The sequence below is a fragment of the Papio anubis genome, chromosome 12, assembly GCF_008728515.1.
Source record: "Papio anubis isolate 15944 chromosome 12, Panubis1.0, whole genome shotgun sequence".
NCBI classification, from domain to species: Eukaryota; Metazoa; Chordata; class Mammalia; order Primates; family Cercopithecidae; genus Papio; species Papio anubis.
The window spans coordinates 92912835-92934956 of NC_044987.1; the positions used below are offsets into that span (position 1 = coordinate 92912835).

General features: G+C 44.6%; 1 protein-coding gene across 4 annotated transcripts in view; it reads left to right on the plus strand.

Moving 5' to 3' along the window:
• KIAA1549L (KIAA1549 like) overlaps positions 1 to 22122 on the plus strand; it is a 297801-nt gene that overhangs the window by 209735 nt on the left and 65944 nt on the right. For 3 of the 4 annotated variants that reach the window (XM_021925928.2, XM_003910061.5, XM_009186338.3), the window contains 3 exons: positions 5391 to 5554; positions 12453 to 12637; positions 20383 to 20510. In XM_021925928.2, coding sequence (XP_021781620.2) covers positions 5391 to 5554; positions 12453 to 12637; positions 20383 to 20510 — 477 coding nt within the window. The remainder of the gene's footprint in view (positions 1 to 5390; positions 5555 to 12452; positions 12638 to 20382; positions 20511 to 22122) is intronic. The other variant, XM_009186337.3, reaches the window with a different exon arrangement.

The following is a 22122-nucleotide window of genomic DNA, read 5'->3' on the forward strand; positions in this document are numbered from 1 at the left end:
AGAAATGGCCCGGAGGCTCAGCTATCACTCAAGAGAGCCAAGATTCAAAGTCTGGCCAGGCTCCAAGGCTGCCACTCACTGACCCTTCCAGCCTCACTCCTTTGTCTCCTTCAATTCACTTGGTCCTCTCAGTTGTCTTCCACAGTCACTCACAAATCCATTTCCTTTTCTCCATCCCATCATTCTCTCCCACTTGGACCATGGCAGTAGCTTCCAAAATGACTCCCGTTAATGTGCCTTCCGCATTGTAATTAGAGTCATTGTAATAAAACATGAATTCTGATCTTACATTGACTCTACTTTAAAAAAAAATACTTGCTGGCTCCTGTCATTCACAGAATAAAATCCAAACTCCTGTCTTCACAGCAGGTGCGCCCAGCAAGCGTTCAGGACTGCACAGCCTGGTCTCAGGCTGCTTTTCTAGCCATGTGGCCTGCGTTTCTCTCCTTCACATCTAAAGCCATGCAGGGGTTTTCATCCTGCATGTTCCCTCTCCCTTGAAGCCTTCCTTGGCCCCCGAGGCACAGCCCTCCGTCTCCCTTGGTTCCAGGAGCCCACATTGCCCTCCTCACATTGGGCCATAACAGTTGTTTTCTGTCTCTCTCCCTCATGAGCTCTTTAAAAGCAGGTGCCGCATCTCATTCATCTTGGAAGATCTAGCTCCAGTTCCTTCCTGGTTCAATTCTTGTGAAGGCAAAGGAACCGCCCTTCACCAGTGCCTCTGCTAGGTGCCAAGAGAGGCATGTGGTTAGGAGACACCATAGCACTTGAGAGAAGAGCCTTTGAAATAAGGTAACCCAGGCCCAGCCCTGCTCTTCCACTTTCTAGTTATGGAGCTTGGAGTCAAGTTAATTAGTCTCTCTGACCTTCATTTTCCCCACCTGTAAAGTGGTAACATAAAAAACACCTCCCTAACAGAGCTACATAGGAGATTAAAAGAAATCATTATTGCCTGTAAAGGGCTTGGTGCAGTCCTGGGGCCCCTGTTAAGCACATAGTAAGTGGCAGCTGAATCTCTCCGTCGGTATCCCAGCAACACCCGACAATATCCCACTGGCACCCCCATGATATGTCATTATCCCCTTAAACTCCACACAGCTCAAACAATGAATTACCTTCTGCCTTCTAACAATGCCTCTCCTCTCCAGTCCCCTTTCCATCTTCATTAGTTGCACCCTCTTCTCTGTATTATATGGGTTCTCAATCTCCTTATTCATTTCTCTCCTGTAGTCCTCCAACCTCATGGATAAAGGAGATTCAGCTGCCACTTACTATGTGCTCAACAGGTGCCCCAGAACTGGGGGCACTGATGGGATATCAAGGGTGCTGATAGGATATCCTATGAAGGTTAAAAAAGGTGTTGGGAATTCAAGCCTAGACCTCTGGAGAGAGATTCAAGGTAACATTACAGACTTTGAGAATTCTGTAGATAGAGATTAGAATTAAAATCCTGGGGAAGGCCGGGCGCGGTGGCTCAAGCCTGTAATCCCAGCACTTTGGGAGGCCGAGACGGGCGGATCACGAGGTCAGGAGATCGAGACCATCCTGGCTAACACGGTGAAACCCCGTCCGTACTAAGAAAAGTACAAAAAACTAGCCGGGCGAGGTGGCAGGTGCCTGTAGTCCCAGCTACTTGGGAGGCTGAGGCAGGAGAATGGCGTGAACCCGGGAGGCGGAGCTTGCAGTGAGCTAAGATCCGGCCACTGCACTCCAGCCTGGGCGACAGAGCGAGACTCCGTCTCAAAAAAAAAAATAACAATAATAATTCCTGGGGAAAATGTGAGTGCCTGGTGAAGGAACATAGCTAGTGGATGGAAGAGGGAAGCAAGAGGACATCCTCTGGGAAGTATGTCCACCCCAGGAGCAGATAAGGATGAAGATAAGGCCAATGAAGGAGAAGAGAGCAGAGATCTTTAAAATCCCATTTTCTCCCAGTAGTTTCAAAATCAGCCTACAATGTTCATCTGAGGTCAGGGCTTTGAATAGAGAGTCACGGTGTTGAATACTTTGTCTCTCCCAAGGGAGAGTGTCTGCATTCTGTGTGTTCTAGAGCCTTCTAAATCACTAATTCTAGGGCCAAGACTGGAGCATGCTGTGCCCATGTGACTCACCCCATCACCTCTGGGTGACGAGGCAGTGTTTGACTTCATGGAAGCAGCTGGAGGTTTGCATCTGGTCCATTTGCAGGGTCTGGAGTGAGAGGCACTTCAGAGTTGTTATCCAGCTGTTGGAATAGGGAAAATTCGCCCCAAGGAGAAGCATTCCAGAGCGGGAAGTAGTTTGCTTTACATGGCCACCAGACATTTATCTCAAAAAATGCCACTTGGCTGGGCGCAGTGGCTCACACCTATAATCCAAATCTCTTTGGGAGGCTGAGGTGGGTGGATCACCCAAGGTCAGGAGTTTGAGACCAGCCTGGATAACATGGAGAAACCCCATCTCTACTAAAAATAAAAAAACTTAGCTGGGCGTTGTGGTGGGTGCCTGTAATCCCAGCTACTTGGGAGGCTGAGGCACAAGTATGGCTTGAACCTGGGGAGCGGAGGTTGCAGTGAGCTGAGATCGTGCCATTACTCCAACCTGGGGGGGACAGAGTGAGATTCTGTCTCAAAAAAAAAAAAAAAAGAAAAGAAAAAAAGAAAAAAAAGCCACTTAAAGAAATAGACTGACCCTCTGGTGAAGAGGACTCATGCTTATTCACTTCTTTAACAGATATTTATTGAGCACCTATTATGTGCTGGGCACTGGAGATACAGCAGTGAATGAAGTGGACAAAAACCCTGCCCTCGTGGAGCTTATGTTCTAGGGTGGGCAGATCAAGGAAAGTAAATAAATAATTAACATGTTCGGTGCTGATTAGTGCTATGGAGAAAAGTTGGGCAGGGAAGGGCTAGGACATGTTGATAAGATAGTGGTTGCAATTTTAAATTGTTGGGGGGTCAAGAAGAGAATCAGTGAGGAAGTAAGCCCGGAGTGACCACCTGAAGAAAGGGAGGGAGGTGAGTGTCCCTGAGGTAATCTGGGGGCCAGGTTCCAGGCAGAGAGAAGACAGTCTGACACCCAGCACCGAGGTCATTGAGGGAGCAGAGTCGTAGCCGTGAGGTCAGAGGCACAGAAGAGTGGCCATGGTCACTAGGGCCTTATGGGCTGGGCCCCCAGTGGGAAGAGAAGCCACGGGAGGGTTTGGTGGGAGAACGATGTGGACTGAGCACTAGCCAGCCTCTGGGTCCTGGGAGGACTCTCCCCTGCATCCAGTCACCCCAGTTATGAGCTCTAATATTTGAGGCATATAGGTGATGGCCACAAAAACAAACTGGAAACACTTTTGAATGGATTCCTTCTCCTTTCAACATTTGCTGTACATGAGAATAATTTATTTTGTGTTAGATTATTTGGACTCTTTGACTTCATTCCTTCTGACAAATTATGTGTGTGTGTGTGTGTACGTGTATGTGTGTGTACACACGTGTACATGTGTGTACACATGCACATAAGCACACACTTTTATTCACATGTGTTAACTCGGAACCGACTTTAACTGTTTATTTCAGAGAAGTGACTTTTCATAGAAACCTCTGACCTCTCCAGGTCTCAGTTTCCTCATCAGCATATTGGGGATAAGAAAAACACACAGACAAAGGACCTATCACAGCGCCACAGTAGGCACTGAGGGAATGGGTTTTCCTATCAGTCTTGTATTGAAATTCTTGCAATTTAAATAACCATTCATTCCTTTTCACCTTTAGACGTGACTTTGTACTTTTAGGTAATTATGCCAATGAACGTGACATTGAGTTTGGATGACTTCAGTTGACCTAACTTTACTCTTGTTTTGACCGTTAAATTAATTTACTGATGCATCTAAGATAAAATCTGTTCAGTTTATGTAAATGAAGGTGAGGGGATTTTACATACTGCACCAAGAAGAAGCACCTCCACTAAAACAATAAAACTGGGTAAAAACTGAACAGTCTTGCTAATAAAAAAAAATAGTATGTATTTATTTCGGGTATACACTGATGCACTGTACATTTTTCTCCATCAGGATAGAATAACCTAACTAAAAAGAGGCATACTGATATTTTTCACAGAAGCTATAAGCTTTAAAAAATGTTAATGACAGAATACTCACGTGTAAATACTGAATTGCTAAAAGCAGGAGCAATTAAGTGTTTAATGTCAACAGAAACATGTTAGCTAATGAGCTGTTTTCAGAAGTTAATAATGTGATTAATCACCGATTGATAAAAACTGTGGAGAAAAAGCTCTTCTGTACTAATAGTATTCTGAGCCTAAGGGCAGCCAGATGAGAGGTAGATCTTGGCTAATGAAGAACCACTTGATGTCAGGGCTTGGTTGAAATCAGAGAGGAAGACTGACTGGCTCCTCAGGCAGGTCTCACCATGTGACACTTACTGGTGGGGTGTTCATATTGCAGGGTCTGGGCCTCAGTTTTGCCTAGTGGCCCCCAGGTTCAGCAGGATCAGGAGGACCAACTCATGCTAACCAGGCTTACAAGAGTTTGATGTATAAACAAGATTGCCAATATATTAATTTAAACTACGGGCCAAACCTACCACAGAGAAGAGACTTCTCCTTTTAACTTGTCAACACTTTTTCTGTCTCAAGTAAATCATATGATGAGCTTTGGCAAATGTAAACACCCATGTAACCCAAGTCTCTATCATGATATAGAGCATAACCATCACCCTATTGCCCTTTCCATTTAATTCATCCCAGCCCCCCTCACCCCGAGGCACCTACTGTTTTAATAGCATGGCCTTCCTGCTGCCAATCACTTTGGTTGCTCTTCTTTACTCTGGTTCTGAGAACAGCCTGAGGCTTTTGACTAGACCGAGGCATTTCCAAGCTCCCAGCCAGCTATTCTGGGGGAGATCCATCTGCTCATGTTACATTTTACTCGTTGCTCACTCTCAGGGTAACTACACTACAATATTGAGAGTCATTTCTCTGTGGCTTTTGCCTCCTGATTCCAGCACACATTTCTAATCTGCACATTTCTCCTCTTCACTTTTCTTTTGACTTGTGGATATCACCTGTGGGGAAAATTGTTACTGATCCATCTTTTTCTCCACTTCCTCTCAGTAGTAGTGAACCCTAGCATTTACTGAGCAGCTACTGGAGACCACACCAAAAACACTACAAAGTGACAGCCCATTTTACAGATGAGGAAACTGAGACTCAGGGAGCTTAAGTCACTTGCCCAAGGTCACACGGCTGCGGAGGTGGAGGCTTTCTAACCCCAAACCCTTTTAACCCCCCACATCCTTCTGTCCATGACTTGGGATTGGGGTGGGGGGTTATGTCTGGGTTGCTTTCCTCTTCCCAGGGCTGCTTGTCATGTCCCTCCTACTGGCTCTTTCCCACAGCCGTGGTGAAGAACCCGCCCAATAACCTGTGGATCATCGCCGCAGTGCTGGCGCCCATCGCCGTGGTCACCGTCATCATCATCATCATCACTGCCGTGCTCTGCAGGAAGAACAAGAACGACTTCAAGCCCGACACCATGATAAACCTGCCGCAGAGAGCAAAGGTATATGGAAGTGGTGGGGAGAGGGGCAGGAGCACAGGCCTGCGGGAGCTTCGCCTGCTGTTCCCTCTTGCCTTTTGAGGCCATTGCAAGAGCCTACAGAAACATCAGGGCAGGTCCTCATTTTGAAGGAGACCCTTCCTTTTAGCCTCAGGACCTGATGGCTCGTGGTTATCTGATGCCCATTCTGCCATCGGTGCTTCCAAGTGCTTTATATATAGCAGCTCTGTAATTCTCACAGCTGCCCTTGGAGGAAGGACTATTATTTTACAGATGAGGAAACCAAGGCATAGAAAACTGCAAGCTAAAGAGACCTGAAAGAGATTTTAGAGATAATGTAATCAGACTCCCTCCTTTCACCCATGAAAAGTAACTCTTTCAAGGTCATATGGTTAGTAAGTGGCAGAACTGCTGGTAGAATCAGGTCTGCTATGTTCTGAACGTTGTGGTCCACAGATTTATATGCTGAAATTCTGACCCCCAATGTGATGGTATTAGGAGATAGGGCCTTTGGGAGGTGATTAGGTCATGAGGGTGAAACCCCCAGGAATGAGATTAATGCCCTTAGAAAAGAAGCACTAGAGAGCTTCCTTGCCTCTTTAACCACGTGAAGACACAAGACGTTGGCAGCCTGCAGCCCAGAAGAGGTCCCTCACCTCTGACCATCCTGGCACCTTGATCTTAGACTTCCCAGCCTCCAGAATTGTGAGAAATAAACTTCTGTCATTTATAGGCCACCCAGTCTGTGGTGTTCTGTTACAACAGCCCGAACTGACTTAGACAAAGTCTCTTGGCTCCTAATGCAAGGCTCTCTGGAGCACATGCTTGGTTGGAGTGACATCTTCAGAGGCCACCATGATGGAGAAGCTGCAGGACTTTGGATGGGCAGCCAGCAAACCCCCGTTCAGTGGCTCCACTGAAGCCTGTCCTGGAGCCCCACCCACCCACTGTGGCCTCCACATCTCTGCACCACCCACCTGCAGTGACTGGGAGAGAAATGGACTAGGACATGCTGCAGGTCACGTTGCTCCCTTCATGATATTCCATGAGGGAAATAACTAACTGTCATACCTGGTGCTTAAATAATGCCTTACAATTTGCTGGGCTCCTCGAGGTCTGTCACCTCATTGGTTCATCACAGCAGCCTTATGAGGGAGCTCGTAGTCAGGGAAGGTTTTATTATCTTCATTTTACTGCCAAAACACCCAAGGGAAAGAGAGACTTCGGGATTTGTCCAAAGTCACGCTAGCAGCAGAGGGGTGACGGAGGCTCACATCCGAGTCTTAGAGCATTTTCTCCATTATACACCTACCTGAACCCTGAGATTTGGCATTTAGAATCCTTTTCCAGCTCTGAAGACCTGAGCTTTGTCCACCTGTGTAGGAATGAAACAGCGAACTACCCCTCATATTCCAGAGCCATTGGAATGCGTGTCAGCCATGGAGATTGTCCTTGCGGGGGTGACGCATGCCTTAGTTCTTTCTTGATGATCACACCTCGCTTCAGCAAAAGAAATCAAAGGATTTTATTGTTTGTTAAACCAATACAACTGTTTTGATGCTGCAGCTTGATTAGATACTCTGTCTGTTGAAGAGCTAAACCCCAAAGCATGTTGTTCTGTTTCAGTTGACACAAAGGCACCGGCTTCCCAGACACAGCAGGATGTTGGTAAGAAGTGTACATTGGGAATTGCCCAAGCAGTGAAAGATGAAACTCTTCCAAGAGTATGTATTTCGGTTGGGCACTGTGGCTCACGCCTGTAATCCCAGCACTTTGGGAGGCTGAGGGCAGATCACCTGAGGTCAGGAGTTGGAGACCAGCCTGACCAACATGGAGAAACCCCATCTCAACTAAAAATACAAAATTAGCCGGGTGTGGTGGCACACGCCTACTTGGGAGGCTGAGGCAGGAGAATTGCTGGCACCTGGGAGGCAGAGGTTGTGGTGCGCTAAGATCACGCCATTGCACTCTAGCTTGGGCAACAAGAGCAAAACTCCATCTGAAAAAAAAAAAAGAGTGTGTATTTCATCTCCATCTCAGCTTAGTTACAACATGAGCCTTTTACACATAATGGTAATAACCAGAATCTAACTGTACCCGCATCCAGGAATATAAAACATGCCATACTGAGATTGTAAGAGGCATATTTATGTTATAGATTAGACCAAAATTATACTAATCTGCCAAAATGAGTTGGACAACACGTGATTTCCGCATAGCTTCTGGCTTGAAGGCTGTCTGAAGCTAGGACAAATTAGCATTTCTGGTTTTCCGTAGCTCCGTCTGTGTCCTACTCTGTACATAGGGCTTTGTGAGATACCTGGCTGACATTGAACGTCAAGCAAATTTATGTTCCATGAGATGATTGAATTCACTTGTGTGTGGTGGAGCTGGTTGGTTTCCCCCTCCATGAGGCTGGGCTACATACTTTGACTCCCAAAGCCCTTTTATCATGGGAAACCAGCAGGGTGGAACTGCCTCCTGCTTACTGCGATTCTTCTGCCATTATAACCCAGGGACACTGCAGTGTTGGAGAGAGGAGGGAGCTTCCTGCATCACTTCTCACCACCTTGTGTGTGTGAACAGAATTCAATTAATGTCAAGGGACAAGGCAGAACAAAAATGTTAGTCTTCACCACCAATCCATAGACTAGGAGGACGGTCCTGGGGACATCGCTGCATCTTTAGAATTCAGGTTACAGTGCCAGAGGGCAGTCCCAGGGATCCTTCCCGAGACTCAGTAATAAACTTAACATGCTAAGCAGAGGAGGTGAGTGTGGCTTTTCTGGGAGCTGAAGCCAGGCTATGGATACCCTCACCCTTCTTCAAAGACAAGGTACCACGGACTACCCCATTTCCATTGTTGTCAGGTGGGCTTCTGCAGGTAGGATGGTGAAAAATGATACATGCAAGAGGGCCAGCGTCATGACTTTTGTCACCTCCTTTCTTCCTAGTTCACAACTCTTCACTCTGTCATTGGATGTACAGCTGTTTTTCTAGTTTTTCCCTTCATAGAATTGAAGAGATCATGTTTCCCTGGAAGAGGCCACCTTAGGAGAGGGTATATAGGACCATGTTCAGATGCAGGATGGAGCTTGAAGGGTCTGTAATCTTTTGCATGAACATCTGCTTTGGACAGGCCAGTCACCCCCTAAGAACAGCCAGCGGCTTCTTCTTTCCCTACAGATAATACTACTATCTGTACGATGCTATCTATAGGGTATCTATAGGATAACTTACCCAGCTCTGTGAGCCTAGGTAAGTTGCTTAATCTCTCTAAACCTCAGTTGCTTCATCTGTAAACTGGGAACTCATGATAATACCTACCTTCTTGAACTAGAGTGAAGATGCAATGACATAAGTTACGTACTGTGTTTAGTACTGTGCCATTAATATCAAATGAGGCTGAAACTGAGCCCCTTGAGGGTGAGGAACCAGTTTATTTAACTTTATATATTCAGCACCAAGGACAGTCCCTGTTGTTGGAACAATAGGAAAGTTAAACATCAGGAAAGTTACTTAACCTCTGTGCCTCAATTTTTCCATCTATAAAATGGAGATATTTCCATCTGTAAAATGGAGATATAACAATAAATGTATATACAGTGTTGTGAGGATTAGGTGAGTTAATATATAGATATCGCTTTGAGATATGTCTGGTACATAATAAATACTACCTGTAAGTTGGCTTTTATTGTTACCCATGTTTTTTTTCTGAAAAGGTCTTGGCAGTGTATCCACCATTGAAATTTTTGGAGATTATTTTGATTTGATAATTTTATAAAACTAACTGAAGTAACTATAGCCACTTCATGCTATTTTATTATTGGGGTTAGGAGTCACTAATGTGTCTAATGGGCAATTGATTAATCTCAGGTAATTTTCCAGTTGAAAGCTAAAAGACCAGTACCCTGGGAGGCAGAAGAGTGAGGGAGTAGTAGTCTTAAGTCCTGCGCCACTTAGCTGTGTGATCTTGGGCAAGTCACTGAACCTCTCTGAGCTTTTGTTTTCTTATCTGTGAAATGAAGGCTGTGCTGTTTGCCTTGCTTACTTCACAGGTTTGTTGCAGGATGAGATATCAGTGTTTTGCATGCTGTGAGTACCAAACATACACAGGGATTGTTGTGATGAATAACACAGGTGTAATTAACCTAATAGCAATGGCCACCTTTTAAGCTCAGAATTTCTTAATATCTTTCTTTGTGTACATCCATCATTGACTCAGTCACCTGAAATATCCAGTGGATAACTTTAACCCAGTGTGAGAGGTAGAGGGTGAAATCCAGAGGGAGGAGAGAGAAAGTGGGAGATGGGACCAGAGCCATCTCTGGTTAGGTTCTTGGGAAGTCTTAGCTGCTATTGGAGCCTCCCACTTCCTCACAAACAGGCCAGGAGTGTTGCACAGGAGCCAGGCCATTTACGGCAGGAGATGCTAACCAAGCTAGGAAGCTGCAGAAGGAAAGGAACGTCTGTGGGAAGACTCATCAAATAGTGGTTAGATGTTCCAGCTCTGAGTCACATAGTCCTAGGTTCAAATGCTGACTCCATCAGAGCTCTATGAGCCTGGGTAAGCTGCTTAACCTCTCCAAACCTCAGTTGCTTCATCTATAAACTGGGGACTCATAATAATACCTACCTTCTTGAACTGTAGTGAAGACGCAATGATATAAGTTGTTTACTGTGTTTAGTACTGTGCCATTAATATCAAATGAGGCTGAAACTGAGCCCCTTGAGGGTGAGGAACCAGTTATTTAACTTTGTATATTCAGCACCAAGGACAGTCCCTGTCGCTGGAACAAAACTGAATAGGATAATGGGGGCATGAGGGTGTGGTACAAAAGGGGCCAACAGGACATGAGACTGGGCAGGCAAGTTCAGCTGCCATGTGAAGGGCTTTGAATGCCTCACCAAAGCATTTGGGGGTAATAAATACTACCTGTAAGTTGTTCTTCATATTTTAAATGAGTGAGTGACGCAACCATATGTGTTTTAAGGGAGATAATTTTGGAAGCTTATCAGGGGTAGGCCTGGAAACGAGCTAAATTGGAAGCAACAAGACTGAGGCAGGGGATAGTGAAACAGTGGACCTGGGGAGTAAAAGTCAGCTTCCAGAAACATTTCAGACATTGAATCTAATTGGTGACCAATTGGTTGTGGAAGGAGCAGGCAATTCAGTATTTGAGGGACATTACCAAGTCATCTGAAGGCTCTCTTCTGTTTCTTGTAGGCCAGGTTCAGGAAGGGAAAAGAACAGAGACTGCCTTCCCTCAGCAAACACTGTTTCAGAAACGCAGTCCCAGGTCCTGGCCTCAGAATGTCACTGATCACCACATAGGTCAGAGTGTGTGTCTCAGAGAAGAGAAGGGGGGTGATCACACTTCCCAGAGTGAGTTTCTCAGGGAACTGGGGGAACTGTCCATGGCAAAGCTATAGGCAGCCTCAAATAAAAAAGCCTTGTTGGAGGTAGCAATAAAACTCCATCCTGTTCTGAGACACAGTGGTGAGAGTTGACAGGTTAGGCCACAGTTCTAGACTGGATTGTGAAATCCGCTGGAACCTTCCTGTTGTATTTCTTAGCTAAATTAGCTGCTGAAGGAGGGGCTGCTGAGCATATCAAGTTCTGATATACTCTAAATGACAGAGGTTGAATTTCATCTGCAAATTTTCTTGAAAAAACTCACTGCTGTCCGTTTCACCTGGACTATGATTTATCAGGAAAGCAAAAGTAACAACTAATATTCATTGAGCACTTACTATTGGCTAGGCACTTATCTAAGTGCTGAACTTGAATTCCTTATTTAATCCTTACAGCATTCCCTTAAGAGTGGTTACATTTTGCTCTCACAAATGTGTAAATTTTATCCTGTTTATACTATTATCTCCAATTAATGTAATAACAATGGCCATCTTTTAAGCTTGATCAAGAAACTGATGTGCAGAGAGTTTCAGTAACTTACCCAAGGTCACTCAGCTAATGAATGGCGGAGTCAGGATTTGAACCCAGGCAATCTGCTTTTGAAACTGCCACTTTTACCCAGCACACTGTCCTGCCTCAAATCGGTATTGTACTGCTTTGGGGTATAAAGCGGAACAGAGGCACTTTCAGGAATTGGTTAAATATGCCTCTTGGTTTTTATTACCACACTACTAGATGTCTGTTGGATTTTGTTCAGAGCTGCCTTTTGCACTTGGGATTTCAAACACTGTGCAATAAAACCTTGCCAGTTTCCCGGGAATGAATTATAGGAGAGCCAGCCTACTTAAGGGAGAAGTCTGGATTAAAGAGTGACTCCATGCATTATTAATGATCGTATGGCTTCGCATGCGATAGCACACTTCCCTCTGTTCAGATCTGTGGTCCGCTTTAATACTAAAGGGTGGTAAAGGTAAAGCAGATAGGATTATCTTCATTTCTCAGATGAAAAAATTGAGATTCAGAGTCAAGTGACTTGGCAAAGTCACACATGTGCTATTATACATAAAGCTATACAAGAATGGAGTGAAGGGGTAACCAAATATTTCTAGGCAGAAGGTGATCCACAGGACCGATTTAATGTATTAATTGAGTTGTTTCTCATTTGCAGCATCCATTGGCTTAAAATTCATGGTCTAAAATCTTTGAAAGAGGTTTGTTCTTAAACACCTGTTTACATGTTGTTTACAGTCTTCATTTTTCTGAGCAAGTCTTATCTGTAGAGATTCTGTAGCTGGATGGAATTAACGTGGATTCTGATTTTGAAGACATGGAAATGATGATGGGGATTTGAGTTAACTCTTGTTTATTAATTAGAAAGCTAAATTTGGTCCCATCATTGTACTTTGCTGCCTGTTATCTCTTAAATCCATGGTTAGAGTCACACTTCACTAGAAATATGACTGCAAATCTGTTTCCTCTTTGCAGCCTGTGCAAGGCTTTGATTATGCCAAGCAACACCTGGGCCAGCAAGGGGCAGATGAGGAGGTCATCCCTGTGACTCAGGAGACGGTGGTCCTCCCACTGCCCATTAGAGATGCTCCTCAGGAAAGAGACGTCGCTCAGGATGGAAGCACCATCAAGACTGCCAAATCCACTGAAACCAGGAAGAGGTAGGCATGGGGCTGCCTTCTGCCTCTCTCTGTCAGCAAGAGAAATAATTGATGATGAGAAAAGCTGATGCCCTAAAGTTAATTGCACGGTTCTCTTTAAAAATTCCCCTTCATGCTGATTTTGAATATTTGAAAAGATACTAAAGGAGATGATGAGAATCACAATACCTGCTTAGCCTGGGCCACCCTTTGTAAGGTTTTATGTCGCTGATAACCACAACATCAGAGATTTAGTTCTTATATTTACTATAGCAAATTTAGCACTGATGTCACACTTACATTTTAAACTTATATTAAAAGCAGTGCCTTTGATTCAGTATAGCTGTATTTTATCTGGCAGTTTCTCAATAGGGGTTTCTGATTTCAGCCAAAACCATATATTTAGTTTATATTATAAAGCAGAGCACTTTGACAGACATCCCTTTAGGACTACAAAAATGTGTAAGATTGATTTGTGACCCCAGGAGTCTCATGATGGAGGAGGCAGAGAGATAAATAACTGGAATACCGAGCATGAGGTGTCGGTGCCTGTACTGGAGACTGCAGGGCTGTGGCAAAGACAGGAGGAAGAACTTAATTCTGAACAGGGAAAACCTCGTGGAGAAGGTTATCCTTTAGCTGAGCCTTGAAAAGTGAGTGGGATCTGAATAGTTGGGAAGATATAAGGGCATCTAGTCTAAAAAGAGTAGGGAGAGAAGAGGCACATGTATGTCCTCTAAACGGTGAGTGTCCCCAGAGTTTAGAGTTCATAGTGGCTGGGTGTAATGAAGAATGAAACCAGAAGATAGATTAAAATTTTGGAAAGTCTTGACTGCCTGGCTAGGGCGTTTGATCTTTATTATCTAGGCAATGGGGAGCCACTGAAAGGTCTTTCGGAAGACAGCAATGTTAACCTATATGTTAGAAGGATACTTTGATGGCAGTGTGGATGAGGGATGGGAGAGGTTAGTTTAGAAGCCAAGAGACTCACTGTAAGGATAGCCTTATAGAGATAATGAACCCTATGGCAGGCCCTGTTGGCTGGCTAAACGGACTTGCGTTGCCAACTCCCTTCTTCCTTGTTGCCTGAGACCACGGTAGAGACTGAAAAAGCTACATCATCCATGTCTCCTTCCTTTGTCCCCTCCCTTTACCTAACATGTGTATTGATCATTTGCTGTTTATCAGGCACTGGGGATATTGCTGTGAACAAGACAAAGTTACTGTTCTTGGGCAGCTTACAATCTGGTGAGGAGAGATAGATAATAAGCAAATAGAGAAACAGGTAAAATCTATCTATTTCTGGATCAGGTGGTGATGAGTACAAAGAAGAAAACCAAAGCATAGTTAAGGGATAGAGAAATGGAGAAGGAGACATAGTGCTATTTTAGCTAGGAAACTAAGGAAGACTTCTTTGATAAAGTGACATTTGAGAAAGACCTGATTGAAATGAGGTATAAACCACAAGGTTATCTGCAGGAGGAATGTATCAAGCAGATGAAACAGTATGTGCATCGCCCAGAGGAGGGAACATCTTGACATGCTTAAGGAAAAGCGGGATCAAGGGGGCTGGCATGAACTAGGGAGGAAGTGGTGGCAGATGAGGCCGGCAAGTTGCTGGAGGTTGATTATGTCAGGCTTTACAGACCAAAGTCAGGACTTGGGATTTTATTGTGAATAAAGATCAGATGTCATTGGGGGGTTTTGAGAAAAGCAGTGACATGATGTGACTTGCAGTTTTAAAGGCTCACTTTGGGCTGGGTACATGGCTCACACCTGTAATCCCAGCACTTTGAGAGGCCAAGGCAGGAGGATCATTTGAAGCCAGGAGTTTGAGACCAACCTGGGCAACCAAGCAAGACCTCATCTCTACAAAATAAAATTATATAAAAAATATTAGCCAGGTGCAGTGGTGTGTACCTGTAGTTCCAGCTACTGGGGAGGCTGAGGTGAGAGGATGGCTTGAGTGCAGGAATTCAAGGCTGCAGGGAGCTGTGATTGTGCCACTGCACTCCAGCCTGGATGACAGAGCAAGGCCTTGTCTCAAAATAAAATAAAATTAAAATAAATACAACAGGCTCAGTTTGGCTGCTGTGTGGCAAACAGATTGTAGGGATGCAGAGTAGACTCAGGGAGACCCTTTACAAGGCTACCGCCATGACCTAGGTAAGAGACAATGGTGTCATCGGAAGGTGTGAGAGGTGGTTGGAGTTTAGAGATATTTTGAAGGAAGAGCTGAAAAGATTTGCTGATAGATTCTTGTGGAGTGACAGAAGTGGAGAGGAGTGAATTTGCCATATATTGTGCTGGGGGATACTGGAGGAGAAGTAGTAGGGGATGGTCAAGTGAGTGTGGACATGTTACATTTGAGATGCTCATTAGATATATGAGTGGAGATGTTGAGAACTCAGTTAACCTTGAGTCTGGAGTTTAGAGGAGAGGTCCAGGGTAGAAATATAAATGTAGGAGTTGTCAGTGTGTAATTACTCTGTGAGACTGGGAGGGATCACCTAGGAGAGTACAGATAGAGAAAAGAAAAGCTCCAGGAACTGAACCCTGGAACATTGTCATGATTAGAGGTCCAGCAGATGAGGAAGAATCAACAAAGAAAAAGGAATAGTGTCAGGAAGAAGGGCATGAGAAGAATCAGAAGAACAAAGAGAGTAAGATCCAAAAAGCCAAGAGAAGGAAGTAATTTGAGAAGGAAGGAGGGATCATCTGTATCAATTACCCACATTTTGTACTGGAATCAAGCAACAAGACTGCGTATGTTCTTCCAAGAACTCTTGGTACCTCAGAAAGAGGTACAGAGGAACAGAGGGTTGAATTTCAGCTTGTGTAGGAAAGAATATTGGGGCATGTGGATTAGTTATCTATTGCTCCATAACAAACCACTCCAAAGCTTAATAACTTAAAACAACAATTTTTTAGCTCATTATTTTGGTGGGTCAGCACATTGGGCTGAGCTCAGCTGGATGGTGGTTCTTGTCTGAGCTAGGCTTGGCTGACCTTAGCTGCACCTGCTTATACATCTCCAGTCAGGTGACAGATCAGCTGGGCTGACTTGTTGATACTAATCTTATCAGGAATACCCCAGGTAGCAAGGGCCTTTGTCCATGTGGTTTCTCATCCTCTAGCAGGCTAGTCCTGGCTTTCTCACAATGTGGTTGCAGGGCAGCAAGGAAAAAAAGCAAAAAACAACAACCAAAAAACACCCAAAGCATAAGCATTTCTCAAATCTTTGCTTGTGTCATGGTTGCTACTGTCCTCTTGGATAAAGCAAGTCTCATGGTCAAGTCCAGACTCAGCATGAGAGAAGAATACCCAAAGCTTATTGACAGAGATGTATGAACAAGTTAGGACCATTACTATAATCATGCACCCAACATGAGAGAGCATAAGCAGAGCAGAGCTGAAATGTACAGAGAGGCAATAGATGATTTACCTGAATTGACTTGCAAGTAGTATTACCTACAGCTATTATTCTCATCATGATCTTTGCCAAATACAACAAAGGCTTATTAATAACTTATATCACCTATTTAGAGGACACTGAAAAGAAATAAATAGTGTTACTAAAATTAGGATATGAACATAGTACTTTCAGGAAGAATAAAAATTATTTTTCACCCATTCTAGTTGAATAATTTAAATTGCGTAAAGTTTCCTTTAATTTTTTTTTAGAATAAGCACTTCTTGGATTAGCCAGGAATCTACTCTTGCTAATCACATTCAATTACTCCCAAATTTTTAATAAGAAATATTAACTGAGGAAACAAATACAGATGAAGAAGATAATATCTATATTCCTGAAGGATTTCTATATTTGCTTTGTAATTTTTTCTTTTTCGAGACGGGGGCTCATTCTGTTGCCGAGGCTGGAGTGCAGTGGGCAGATCTTAGCTAACTGCAACCTCTGCCTCCCGGGTTCAAGCAATTCCCCTGCCTCAGCCTCCTGAGTAGCTGGGATTACAGGCGTGTGCCACCATGCCTGGCTAATTTTTGTATTTTTTTGGTAGAGATGGAGTTTCACCATGTTGGCCAGGCTGCTCTCAAACTCCTGACCTCAAGTGATCTACCCACCTTGACCTCCCAAAGCGCTGGGATTACAGGCATGAGCCACCATGCCCAACCACTTTCATAATTTTAGCATAAAAATATAATTTTACTAAGGGCTGGTTAGATCATTGCCAAAGCTGTAAGAGAAACCTCCTCTCTGTTGAAGTCCAGCTGACCACGGGAGCCTCTGATCATTTGAAAGATTTTCAAAACATCAAATTCAAGAGAAAACCCATTATGAATCTTATGTTTCTGGCTTCCCCATCTTGCCACATCATTTTTCTTTTTTTTTTTTTTTGAGACGGAGTCTGGCTCTGCCGCCCAGGCTGGAATGCAGTGACCGGATCTCAGCTCACTGCAAGCTCCGCCTCCCGGGTTCACGCCATTCTCCTGCCTCAGCCTCCCGAGTAGCTGGGACTACAGGCGCCCGCCACCTCGCCTGGCTAATTTTTTGTGTTTTTTAGTAGAGACGGGGTTTCACCGTGTCAGCCAGGATGGTCTCGATCTCCTGACCTCGTGATCCGCCTGTCTCGGCCTCCCAAAGTGCTGGGATTACAGGCTTGAGCCACCGCGCCCGGCCAACCACATCATTTTTCTCATTCCTGCTAGATAAAGACAGCCTTCCCTCTCAGAATGGGTCTGTTAGATGATCCAAGAAGTTTCCCAAGTGAAAACCAGGAGAAACCGGTGGTTTGATGGTTATTAAGATACCTCAATTTTTATTAATTATTTTAGCACTGGACTCTGAGGGTTCAGTCACTTCCAGACAGCCAGATGGGTGTTCTGGGTCCTTTTCCTCCAGTGTAGGGTCTTGGTGAGGCTATTTTATTGGTGCATGACTGAGATTGTTGGGCCAGGATGGAGAATAAACCACTTACAGCTGTTTGCAAAGGGCAGTTCAGTGTAGTGATTGGCCATGATTCATGCCATGTTCAGCAGTTGATTCATCCTCAACCTGAGAATGTTCTTCCAGGCTCCATGTCCTCAGAATGGGTACTGTTGCATTCAGTAGCCTCAAACTGCAGCCTCGCAGGTGACACTTTCTTGCTTTCAAAAACTTTTGTTACTGTCATGTGAGTAGACACGCATGCACAAACACACATGCACAAATCTCTATTTTTGAACAGAAGTTTTGACTTGATGACTCTGTGTAAACATGTCTATAAACAGAAGCAAAGAGTAAAGCAGAGTTGGGTTTTGCTACAGAAATTTGCTCATTAACACCTTTCCATGGAGTGAGAGGAGCAGCCAGAAAATTGTTTCAGGATCAAATGAGGGAAAGGGTATGAAAATGCTACAAAAACCATTCAGGCCAGGCTCGGTGGCTCATGCCTGTAATCCCAGCACTTTGGGAGGCCGAGGCAGATGCATCACTTGGGGACAGGAGTTTGAGACCAGCCTGGGTAACATGTTGAAACCCCAGCTCTACTAAAAATACAAAAAAAAAAAAAAATAGCCTGGCATGGCGGCGGGCACTTGTAATCCCAGCTACTCTGATGGCTGAGGCAGGAGAATCGCTCAAACTCGGGAGACGGAGGTTGCAGTGAGCCAAGATTACACCACTACACCCCAGGCTGGGTGACAGATCAAGACTCTAAAAAAATCAATCAATCAATCAATCAATCAGTATTTTGTGAATGTGAAGTAGGTTATAAAAAGCCTTTCCCTTTCCTATTTTTTTTTTTCTGGATGTAAATTAAAGCCTTTTGTCCCAATTGTCCTAATGCCGCCAGTTGGGAGAGTAGGTGCCATTCACCAGGAGAGTCCAGAAACAATCTAGGGGTGTGTGTCTTTTGTGTATGGGTGTTTGCACAGCCAGCACTCAGCAATCAAATAGCTGTTGGGTAAATAACATATACTCAATAAGTTAGTACCTATCCTTGTTTTCACAGACTACATTCTTTTATTACTCATTTTATATGATGTTAAAATGTTAGGTGAGAAAGATTGTAATCGAATAAATTTGGAAATGTTGGGTTAAACGAAACCAGATGAATCTCTCTGTGACAGAACTGATCAGTCTTTGATATGCTAAGGTGCATTAGGAATCTCCAAAGAAGGAATATAGTGAGCATTTCCTACATTTAGGGAACTTTGGCGAGGAATGTCCCACTTGGCTTTAGTGTGCCGCGGAATGCTCTTGGCAGATACTGCCTTATCCCATAGATATCTCGACTTTGATTGTTCATGGCTTTTAGGGTGCCAAAGTGTACAGACTGAGAACTCGAAATTCCCAGGGGAGGCAGAGGGGAGAAGGGAGGAGGAGGGAGAAGGGAGGAGGAGGGAGAAGGGAGGAGGAGGCAGAGGAGCATCCGGAAGGATACACAGCTTCCAGTTGAGAAGCTGCTCGCCTACTGATGAAGTGCATTTATTCCAGACAGTTCTCCATTGTCAGGGATAGGTGTCCTTATTTTCTAAATTTGGACGATTGACAATAGAAGAACAAGAGGCCCCTAGACACCTGCCTCCCGCTTGTCTCCCACAGAGGGGCGACGATCAGTCTTTATGCTCAGCCAGACCCACGGGCTGGCATGGTCTGAGGCCAGAGGCAGCGTGAGTCTCAGTGGGGGCTCTCCGGATCCCATTCCCCCACAGAGTTCCAGAAGATGAGAGTCCCGCCCTGAGGAGGGAAAGAAGGCTGTGTGACTCGCCCTGTGTGAAGGGCTGCCTTATCTGGGGTCATTGTATGGGAGAGCAAAGGGAAGGTGTTCTGGGGTGTGGGAGGAGGGGGAGCCCTGGCTTCCAGGGCTGATTTGCCGCTTCTCAGCTCTGTCCTGGACAACACACTTCACTTCCATGAGCTTCATGTTCCTCACTTGCTAAACAAGGGTGGCAGTCACCAAATCAGTGGCTCATAATGATCCATTAGCAGTTTTAAAAGCTCTCAGCAAAATCCTTGGTACACAGTAGGTGACCCTGGTGGGGAGCTCTTGGAGGGCATGGGGTGCTATCTTAGAGTCTCCACATACCTGTATGTCTGGCACAGAGTGGATGAATGAAACGTATTTCCTGAATGAACAAATAGCTCAAAATCAAAACGTAAGTGGGTAGTAGTTGCCACAGTTAGAGAGAGAGAGTATGTGTGTGTGTGTGTGTGTGTGTGTGTGTGTGACTGACAGAGTGAAGCCCCTAGTGATGGGGTATTATGCAAAGAATAAGGCATAGTTGAGTTTGTGCTATGGAAATTTGCTTATTGATGCCTTTTCTTGGAATGAGAAGAGCAGCCTGAAAACTGAAAATTGGAAACGGAATGTTTTGTAGTCAAAGTCTATGTAGTAAAGACAATAGCCAAAGAGAACCATGTGTGATACATGTCCCTGGAAATGCCCATGTGATTTAAACCCTCTGCAACACTATCCAGAGTGCTGAGTATTAAAAAGAGGGCATGCTGCATGGATGCCACCCTTGCCACCATTCCCATAGTCACGGCGGGGTGGTGATTAATGAAACAGAGATGGACACCCAGGGCAGCGCTCACTGAACTCTACAGGCTGAGCACTGCAAAACGGACTTCTGAGCAGCCAGCTTCTTAACCCACGCTGTAGTATGGGTGGTTTTGTTTTTTTCTTTTTCTGTATCGTTTCTTCTTTGTCCATTAAACTGGAATGAAAGGCTACAGACATTAAACTGTGCAAATAAAATAACCTTGAGAGGCGGCTGCTCTAGTTGAAACTTACCGTCTCCCCTGTTGCTATGGTTACCTCCAGCAGGTCGCCCAGTGAGAATGGCTCTGTCATCAGCAACGAATCAGGGAAGCCCAGCTCAGGGAGACGCTCACCCCAGAATGTAATGGCACAGCAGAAAGTGACAAAGGAGGAGGCAAGGAAGAGAAATGGTGAGAAGCCTTCCCGCCAAGAACCACCCCCAGCCACTCCCACGCGTGCCTGCACACACATGCATGCACATGTGTGCGCACACTCACACAGCCACTGGGCTCTGACCCTCAGTCGTTCTTTCTATTCTGCCCCACAAGGGCCAGGAGTCTGTATGTACCCCTTGGATTTTCACCTTACCCCTTCTCTGAATTATCCTGTCTCACTTCCTCTGCCCCTGTTCTTGTGAAATTGTGCAGTTCCTTAGGAAAAACTTTTTACAGAATGAATTGATGTTTGCTTAGAGGTTTTTCTAATTCTCTAGTTAGAAATCCTCTTTAAAAATTTACAATTTCTAATCACATGAATTGATGCAATTTCTTGCACCAGGTCCACTGAGGCAGCAGATCTCTGAAATAATTGCTCATCTTGGAGATTCCTCTCATTTTCCTGCCCTGACTCCCCTGATAAGTTTCATGGGTTCATTCTGTGCTGCTGAGTCCAGATATTGCAACTCCACTTCTCCCAGGAAAAAACTAACCCAAAGCAATAAAGAAACAGATCTGTCATCAAAAAAAAAAAGAAAAAAGAAAAAAAAGAAAAAAAAAAAAAAGCTTTACACTTCTGTCTTAATTCTCCAGGGAAGCTAAACTACTTAGTTTCTCACACAGATCTCTCCTTTCCTGTAAGGATTGACGTTGGGGTTTATTTATCAGTCATCTGAGCACCATAGCTGTGGAGTGGCATTGTCCATAGATGCCCTCTGTCAACATCATTGTGCGGCTCCCTCTCCTGTTCCCACCTTGGTTCTGACTCTCATCTCCATGTGGCCCTTCTGTGTGTGATACTGGGTTACTGGGGCCAGAATTCAAGTACCCAGCACTACTGATTTCAGATCAGGGAAAAGTCCTTTTGGATTTTAATGGGTTGTAGGTGGAGCCTTACAGAAATGCCAGGTGAAAAGCTAAACCCTCTGGCACCCTGGTTATCTGCACTTCCCTTTCAAAGGAATTTGTGTAGTTCAGGGACTCTCTCTTGAAGCTAGTGTTGGAATTTTTTTTGTTTTCAAATGTCACTTTTATTTCTTTTTTTTCCCCCTAACTGAAAAAGTAAGAGCAGAGGAAAAAAAAAAAAAAAAAAAAAAAGAAATAATGATACAGTGGATTTGTATTCTGTAGGGGAAATGTGCTCCCTGTTCCCATTTTCAGCTATTATATAAAGCACTTGTTTAAACTGTCATACCTATTTGGTTGTTGAAATTTTTTCTTTCCCTGAATTCTGCATGCGTGTAACACAGAGGCTGTGCTTTCTACATCAGAATTGGGGTGTGACCTGTGGAATTTTCCTGAAATATCTGCCCCACCTGGGACCACTAGACATCCTGCCATCAGCTCTATCGAGTGAGCACGCAGAGTCAGAGGTGCTCTAGATCTTGGAAAGGGGACTTGAATTCAGCAACTTTCTTCTCTTTCTTCCTAGGATGAGGTGCTAAGAGAGATGGGTAGAGAGAGTGAGGGGACAGCAGAGACAATGAACAGTGAAGCCATATGGGGAAGGTTGTTTAAATATTGTGATGGCCATCGCTACCTATCCAAGATGGTCCTGCCTGCCCTCCCAGCTCCGCCTCCTCCCTCC